Source organism: Emys orbicularis, chromosome 8 (assembly GCF_028017835.1).
Source record: "Emys orbicularis isolate rEmyOrb1 chromosome 8, rEmyOrb1.hap1, whole genome shotgun sequence".
NCBI lineage: Eukaryota > Metazoa > Chordata > Testudines > Emydidae > Emys > Emys orbicularis.
In genome coordinates, this window is record NC_088690.1 from 36,551,384 (window position 1) to 36,560,405 (window position 9,022).

The 9,022-nt window shown below is 41.2% G+C and overlaps 1 protein-coding gene across 1 annotated transcript; it reads right to left on the minus strand.

The window, feature by feature from the left end:
• Positions 1–5,645: 5,645 nt before the first annotated feature.
• On the minus strand, positions 5,646–7,302 carry LOC135882453 (tigger transposable element-derived protein 1-like). The gene is made up of 3 exons (XM_065409365.1): positions 6,991–7,302; positions 6,269–6,948; positions 5,646–5,982 (listed from the first exon to the last, which is right to left on the minus strand). Exons 1-3 carry the CDS (start codon positions 7,300–7,302, stop codon positions 5,646–5,648), a joined length of 1,329 nt encoding a protein of 442 aa, XP_065265437.1.
• Positions 7,303–9,022: the final 1,720 nt, after the last annotated feature.

The window sequence follows — 9,022 nt, forward strand, 5'->3', positions numbered from 1 at the left end:
AATAGGTGCTTTTTCTTTTCAGTCCCTGTTTTTATTGGTATATTTTTACTCTGATTACCCTTTCAGTGGAAAAGTCTTGCTTGTTAGTTGAATTAAGGCAGTAGTGAATCAAAAGGTCTGCTATCATCAAGTTGACCCATATCAGCCAGTTGTATTACTTTAATTTATCCACATGACCTCTTGCTCTCAGATGACAGCCTTCTTATACACTGAGCTGTTTGTAGTGGAAGGGTGCTGTGAGGGGAAGAAAAAATTGCCACTCACCTAGAATGTGAATTGTAAAATGCTTTCCCAGAGCTGTCCATTCTTAATTTCCTGTGTTCAGTCTGTTAGAAGCATCTCTGGTGAAAAGTCAATATGATCTATGTTGCTGTTTCAAAACGAATGCCTCTTTGTCCTGTAAGGTTATGTATTCTTTCAGCTTTCCAAGTAATTCTACCAGGAAAGAAAAGAAAATTCAATGGCATTTCTGTCCTCTTTTTGTTTACATGTTGTTTTCCCCTCTTGTGGGAGCAGAAACTCTTGTGCTCTCGCTCACTCCTTTTTTTTAAAAGAACTTTTTAAAAATACATGTTTTTTTATAATGGTAATGATTTTATACAAAAATACTGTGTCTATAAATCAGTGGTGACAGTCAACTTGAAGTGCGCAAATGGTTTTATTGAAAATTGTTGTTCATTTGTAAAGTGAGGTGTTTCTAAGACTGGTTATGTTCATTGTTGGATTTGTTTAGATTACGCTTTTGTTTCCAAGAGTTAGTGGTCTTGATGTGCTGGCACAAGCAACTGAGGAGTTTGGGTTTTTTGTTTTTGTTATTTGAGTTTTCTCTTCATTTAAACACAATACTATTTCTTGTAACTTGCATGATCCTAAAACACCTGGGTAGACTAGAACTATAATGTGTAGATGAGGTAGGTGGATATACTTAGCTAGCTGCTGACTAGACAAGACTGCTAATCACTGCTAACTGTAATCTTAAACATAAGGCTGAGCTGAAGGAGGTCATAGTTAATAATGTGAAACTTGGAGGAGGGAAAAGATGTGTCCTAGAACTTGCCAGCTGACCTACTTTGGACACACCACCATGCGCTGTCTTTGTAAATTGGAGTTACTCTGTCCTATCAGAACAGCTCACCACTGGAATAATTGCTTAGTATGCATACTCCAGAGCAGTGCTTAATTTGTAATGTAAGGGGTGCCGGGGCTCAAGCAATTAGGTGCTGGGGCTTGAGCAACTTTTTTGATGCAGCAAACCCAGAGGTGCCGGGGCTATGAACTGCCAAGCTTAGAGGTGCCAGGGCTCAGCCCTGGCAAGCCCTGACACAAATTAAGCACTGCTCCAGAGTAATAATCCAACTGAATGTGGTGGTGGAGGGAAGGTTCCATTGGTTGATCTGCTCCTCACTACCTGGGATTGTCTTGTGGCAGTCAGATGGACCCTCTTCCCACAAACCACTAGAAAAGTGGCCAAAGCCGGCAAGTACAATTAGCTTCTAGTTTTCTGTGGGACTTTGGAGTCCATCTAATAGCAAGCAGTATTCCCTATAAATTCCATTTCGTTCCATGCAGACCTCCAACATTCTATTGGCAGAACGTGACTGGGCATGGGGAGCCTCCCACTAGTTGCCATGCAGAAGCCAGCCACAGTGGCAGAGCAGACTGCTTTGTTAGCACCACCACAGACCAAACCCTTTCAAAAGGGGCAGGGCCACGGCCCTGCTCATCTCCTCCCCTCATGCTGCATTCTCCTAAGGAGTGACATACCAACTGTACTGCCAAAAGTGCTGGAAGGCATTATTTCCATGAGCCAAAATGCCTCCCACTGGGCTGGTACAGCTCTGCATTGTCCCACATGCCTATGCCTAGTTGGCACAATTTGGTATTAAGCCTTATATAACATGTTCTGCTTTCAAGTCTATCCTGACTTAAGCCATTTTCTTTGCCTCTTTTATGACTGCATTACTAGCCTTAACTATTTTAGTTTTGGTGTCCTCAAGCTGATGGATTCTCAAGATTGTTTTTTCTCAATCAAGCTCTCCCTCATGTTCTCATTCCACTCACATCTATCTATAAGGTGGCCTTTCCCTATGTACATCTATCAGCTACAGTGGATCTCCACAAATGCTAAATCATAATGCTATAATCAGGTCTATGGTGCTCTGTGCAGCAGCAAGCAACCAAGCTGGGTAAAGGTGCATTTTTAGAAGCTGAATCATACAAAGTAAAAAAAATATTTCAGCTGGAGAGTATAGTATTGCATTGTCAAGAAAAAGGAGCACTCCATGCTTTCCAAAATATATGAAAACACCGTTCATCCTCTGACTGGAGACTTTAGATCTGAAACCTGGAATTCTTGCCCTCCATGACTTTCCTGAACTTCATGTGCACTTCATGTATGTTGTACCTTTATGTTTTGTACACACATAGTATTACTTTCTTAGCAGATTGTTTGCTTACTGGATGTCATGGCTTTTTAGTTCTTGCCATTCTGTTACTAGTTGCTTTGGGTATGTGTTATTGACTATGCTTTGTTTGAAAAGGAAATCAGTAAAATAACGTGAGTGCCCATTCCTTTCTGCTCGAAGTACAGCATCATATATTCTTCTTTGGCAGAAGTTTTTAGTTCTCGTTTCTGTCATCTCATTGTTTTTACAATTTTGTACATATTTAGGTTGGGTAAAGCGCATAGCAATTCTTCCTTGTTGAATTAGGAGAGAAGAATAGCAAAAGGTTTGGTATAATCATGTTGACATATATTACCCAGTTTTAAGGGCTCAGTCTCTCTCTCAGCAACTCTCACTAGTTTATATAACACTGAGATGTTGCAGTAGAAGGTTTCAGAGGAGGAAAAGATCACTATTTGCCTAGAATGTGAAACATAAAATACCTTTCCTTAGCAGTCCATTGGTAACTGCGTTCAGCCTCCCAGCTGAAAAGACCATATGATCTACACTGCTGTTTTTAAGAAAGGGTCTTTGTGTTCTGTAAGATGTGTTCTTTAGATTCAGAAATAATCCTACCAGAAAGGAAAAGTCAGTGAAAAGACAAGGAAAAGAGAGAGGACAAAATGAGAGAAACTAGTTAAAATGATACATTTTAACCATACACCAGCTCTTTACAAACTAACGTTATTTTCCAACTAGAAGAACAAAACATTCAAAAGCTATTGCATTCTTCTGTCAATGGTGTCTTGGCCACATAGCTTATTACCATCTCTTCATAATTAAATGAATTAAGAAAGACATACTTGGGTAGTGCAGTGATGGACATGCTATAGAAATCTACCAAAGTCAAACATGGAGCACAAATCTAATAAGGGCTACATGCTGTAGGGTATCTGTACCAGATGATTGGCAGATAGCTAATGTGATGTGGATTTTTTAAAAAGGCTTCAGAGGTGATCCTGGCAATTAAAGGCCAGTAAGCCTAATTTTAGTACCTAGCAAATTAGTTGAAACTATAGTAAAGAACATAATCATCAGACACACAGATGAACCCGGTATGTTGGGGAATAGTCAACATGGCTTTTGTAAAGGGAAATCATGTCTCACCAAGCTATTAGATTTTTTGAGCGGGTCAAGAAGTAAGAAAGGTGTAATATAGATAGGTATATAAATCCAAGTGAACAAGGCCCAAATCGTAGAAACACTGGAGCAGAAACTGAAGGAATGGCTCTGAAGGACCAGACCAAGGAGTCAGAGGAGGTGATGACCATCATGAACTATAGGTGCCCTGGAATGTGGTAACTTGAGCCCCCTACCAATTCAATTTTATCTGCTGTCATTGTCTGGCATAAATATATGTTCAAACACTATAAGTGACAAAAATTCTGTCTGAAATTGTATAAGCAAAGACAGAAATTGATTAAGCCTAAATTGGGTGGATTTGTGACACTTCCCTGATTTAAACCCCAACACCACAAAATGGAATGGCATGGGTGGTAGTTCATGAGAAAAGCTCTCCATTAAGATGGGGTCCAGATTGCTGAAAATGTATCCTGTGGGGATATAAAAGAAGCTATAAGTTAAATTATATCTGGACCTGGTAATTTTATAATTAAGGTTGCCCCAGACTTTCCATTGTAAGACATAGTTTTTAGTCACTTATAACTTTGCCAAACTTTAACTGTCTGAGCTGAAGTGTTCCATGCCAGGAGTCTACCTCGTGCTGATTTTTTTTTCAAAACAAGTCAACCACTTTCCAAGAACAAAATCAGAGGAAAAATACGTTTTCAGTGCTCTTTTGTTTTTTTTATTTTTGCCACTGTTCCATTGAGAATCAGTAACATGTCCATGTTTTAGAGAAGAGACTTTCCCCCCCGTATTATTCAACGTGTGGCCACACCTTTATACTACCTACTACTTAAACTCTGCAATATAGAATTATTTTCTATGTGGCATATGTATGGCACTTACTGCCCTAGTAACTGAGTGCTTCACAAACATTAATGAATTCGTCCTCACAAAACCCATCTGAGATTAGATGATATCACAATATTACAGCTGGGAACTGAAGCACAGAGAGATTAAGACAAAATTGTCAAGTGTCCACTATTTTTGAGTACCCAATTTAAGATCCCTAGGACCTGATTTCTTTTTCAGAGTACATAGCATATTTGTAGCACTTTGTATGTCCAAAGTACAGTTCCTATTGATTTCAGCTGCAGTTGTGAGGGTTCAGCACTTCTGCAAATCAGGCCACAGGTGCACTCAGCAACAGGAACATATAGTCCATGTGTGAAAATGTTGATTTAAGTGATTTGCCCAGCATCATATAGGAACTCTGAGGCAGGAGCAAGGATAGAAGCCAGTTCTCCAGGATGGCATTCAGTTCCCTAAACCATGAGACCATCGTTTATCTTTCCGCAGTTCCCCACCTCATTCACTATGCAGCTTGCAACATCTGCAACAAATAAGGCAAAGGTGTGAGACAACAGCCTTTCTCTATACAATCCCTTATTGATTCTCTGAGTACCCTCTATTCTGTGCACAGGGCCAGCTCCAGGCACCAGCACAGCAAGCTGGTGCTTGGGGCGGCCCATGGAAGGGGGCGGCACGTACAAGTCTTCGGCGGCGGGTCCCTCAGTTCCTCTCAGAGGGAAGGACCAGCCGCTGAATTGCCTCCGAAGAATGAAGCGCCACGGTAGAGCAGGCGCCGAAGTGCCGCCGATCGCGGCTTTTTCCCCCCCCCCCCTTTGCTGCTTGGGGCGGAAAAAAAGCTGCAACCAGCCCTGTCTGTGCACTGAAGGAGGTGGGGGTTATGTTGAAAACATGTGATCATGTAATTACAGTGGAGTCGCATCTTACGCAGGGGTTAGGTTCTAAAGTCAGCACGTAAGGCAAAAATCGCGTATAGTCAAAATTATCCTTGAAAATCCCTTAAATCGCCCATAAAGTACAGTATACTGTACATGGTTTTGTGTATATAACCCTGTACAGTAATATGTATAAATGTATAATGTATACAGTAATGTACAGTATATAATAAAGAGTACATATGCAAAATATAATTTTACAGTACTGTATTTTTAATTACAGGGGGTAATTACAGGGGGTCGTCAGGGCTTGATGTCGATCCAGGAGACGGAGGTGACGGAGAGCTTGGGTGATGGAGAGCGAGTCGTAGACGAAGTGGTTGGCTCTGGTTCAGCTCAAGAAGTTGATTGCGTAGGGCTCATCTGCTGCTGGTTGTTTTTCCTTGAAAAACATGGTGATCGGCAACTGTCGCTGTTGTCTCTCGAGCTGCTCAAACATTTCTTGATACGGTTTCAAATCGTCCGTAATACTACATGTGATTTTGAGGCTTTGTTCTTTAGAGGGATCATATTCAGAAATTAAATCATTCAAGTGTTTCGCTGCTTGGAACACTTCAGCAAATTTATGAAGATTCCAATTTGCTGCCTCTTCCTGTTTGTTGTCATCATCTTCGTCTTCTGTAGACGATTTTATCAGTTCCTCCAACTCTTTGTTAGTCAATGTTTCTCTATGGCTCTCAATTAATTCTTCAATTTCTTCCTCAAGGATATCGATGAAGCCATCACCACCCACTTGCCTGGCCACCTGAACAATGCGTTTCACTTCTTTGTCAATGGTCGGGAAACCCTTAAAATCATTCACACATTTTTTCCATAGGTTTTGCCAACATGCATTGACTGTTTCAGGCTTGATTACATCCATTGCCTGTTTAATATAAGTGATGCAATCGGTAATGTTGAAGGACTTCCAACACTCCATCACATTAAGATTGGGATCAACATCCACAGCGCTACGTATCTGTGAGAATGTAAGCCTCGTGAATCACGCCTTGGTCGAGAGGTTGGAGGATGGAGGTGGTATTGGGGGGGAGAAAGACGACTTCAACGTCGTTATGTGCAAACCGGAGTGCCACAGGGTGACCAGGAGCATTGTCTACGATCAGCAACACTTTAAAGTCAAGTCCTTTCTCTTCGATGTACCGCTTGACCTCCAGAATTAAACACTCGTGGAACCAATCCAGAAATAATGCTGCCGTCACCCAAGCCTTTTTATTTGATTGCCAGAACACAGGCAGGAGAGTTTTGTTCTTGTCTTTTAGGGCACGGGGATTTGCAGCCCTGTAGAGCAAGCCCGGCTTTATTAAATGCCCAGCCGCATTGCCACAAAACAACACAATCACACAGTCTTTAGCTGCTTTGAAGCCAGGGGCTTGTCTTTCTGATTTCGAAATGTAAGTGCGGTTGGGCATTTTTTTCCAGAAGAGTCCAGTCTCGTCAGCATTAAAAACTTGTTCCGGAAGATAGTCCTTTTCTTCTATGATTTTCTTTAATTGTTCGGGGTAGGCTTTTGCTGCCTCTTCATTGGCAGATGCAGCTTCACCAGTAATCTGCACGTTTTTGAGGTTGAAGCAGTTCCTAAAACTGCTAAGCCAACCTTGGCTGGCTTTGAATTCCTTCTCATCAGAAAGCTGTCCCTGTTAGGCAGGAGGTTTGAACAGCACATAGAGGCTAAGAGCCTTTTCTCGCAACGTGTTGCCATCAATAGCCACACGTTTACGGTTCATGTCTTCCAGCCATAAGTTTAATGCCTTTTCAGTCTTCACTAAAGTCTTATTACGCACCTGGCTCATCACCTTAGCAGTTATTGGAGCACTTGATGGCACGGATGCTAGATTCGTTGCGGCCATATTTACGTGCCACGTTGGAGACCGACACCTACCGTCTCTCAATAAGTCCAACACAGCCAGTTTTTCCTCCAGTGTTGGAACAGATTGTTGTTTCTTCGGTTGAGCACCAGATGAAGTAGTTGGCTTGCGTTTAGGGGCCATGTTGTACTAAAAAAACACTAGAATCACACTCAGCATGGCGAGATGCTCACACTATGAGAGGCACGCGGGAACTGAGACCAACTGAGGGAACAGCAGATTCCCGACTCCCATCTCACTCTGACTCCGGGGCATACGCTCATTGGGTGGAATCGCCTGCACTATTTACAGGTATCTTGTTTTTCTTTTTTTTTGCCAAGTGCGTATAGTTGAATTCGCGTAAGTTAAATGCGCGTATAATGCGACTCCCCTGGTAAAGACTTATCGTAATGAATACATGCAAGGGGTTGAAATAAGCATTTTCTAACTTTGGAGGGCTTAACTCTACAATGTAAATAACATATTCACACAGGTTTTTTTTGTTTGTTTGTTTGTTTTAAAGATATGTAGTACTGGGTAGAAGTTGGTCAGAAAATGATTTGGCAGTCACTGGATGTGCAAAATGAGTCTAATTTACACAGTGAAGAGGGAGGAGGAAGGATGTTATAGTAGGAAAACCAAGCCCTTGCCCTATTGTACATTCTTCAATCAGCTGCTACATAACCCCTTGTGCTACCTTGACTTACACATAATGGTTATATTCACTTTACATTATTTTGGGACAGCTGTTTAGGAGGTGTAAATGGGTAGAGCTCATTGAAGTCACTGGAGCTCAAAAGACTCACACCATCTGAGGATCTGGCCCTTTGTTTTTCCAATCTGTAATATGTGTTCAGGGTTATGGGTTTTTCTTTAAAACAATGTGTTGAGAATTCAGTGCTACCCAGATGTAAACACAGAAAACAAACATCCTTTAAGCAGAAATTCTACAGTTTGAGTGCACAAATAGACAGTGATACTCACTGGTGGGGGTAGAAGCCCCACAGCAAAATGCTGCCAGTGTTAACTACTGCTATAACACAGCATACCGTCAAAGTGCAGCCAAGCTCAAGGAGACATTCCCCCTAGATTATCTGTCACCTGAGGGAAACCGCTTCCATCCAAGAATAATCCTCCACCTTTGTTTCCTTTCTTTCTGTTTTTTGACCTCTCTGTGTGGGCAATTTCTCTAAGGAACAAAATACTTGTCTTGTGTTTAGCCTTGTAATACTCAGTCTGACTGGATTCCAGCTATATTCTCTTTAGTGCTGTAGAAGGGTCGAGGTAGCTGTCTAATTTGTTGACTTTTGCAAATCTTTCCTTAGGAAACTATTGCGACAACCCTTGTTGACCATTTGTACAGTCATGTTCATGGCTCCAGCAATACTGTGTACTAGCTATATGAGTATCAACTGGTGGGGTAGAAGGGGCAAAGAAGGGTTGTTACAACTTTTCACATTTTAAGAGTATCTGGGTAAGTCTTTAGCGGAAATCATTGGCACAGAGGCAAAAACACACTGACTTTATGCCCAAGCATTTTCATCATGTACTTAGGTATGTTGTCATTATGCACTTTAAGCAAAAGTGAGTGATAGATGGAGTTAGAATTTGGATGTATATAGCTGAAAGAAAGAGAACTGTATTCTGTCATGGAAAGTATTCTGCTTAGTATTTTTTTGGACATATTTAAATATAGAACTAAAATGATGCCTGTATAATGTAAAATAAAATGCACATATAATTTTTAACTTCTCCTTTGGACAACCCTGAGACAACAGGGTTATGCAACCCTAAATAGTTTTGACCACCTCATTAGTTAATAGGTTTGCCATGAAAACTATTTACTGACTAAATAGCACTGGCT

Coding starts and splice junctions, on each gene's coding strand:
- LOC135882453 (XM_065409365.1), bottom strand. CDS start 7,302: ATGGCCCCTAAACGCAAGCCAACTACTTCATCTGGTGCTCAACCGAAG. Junction 6,949..6,990: donor GCAACACGTTGCGAGAAAAG/GCTCTTAGCCTC, acceptor CCTGCCTAACAG/GGACAGCTTTCTGATGAGAA. Junction 5,983..6,268: donor GCTTACATTCTCACAGATAC/GTAGCGCTGTGG, acceptor TGAGAGCCATAG/AGAAACATTGACTAACAAAG.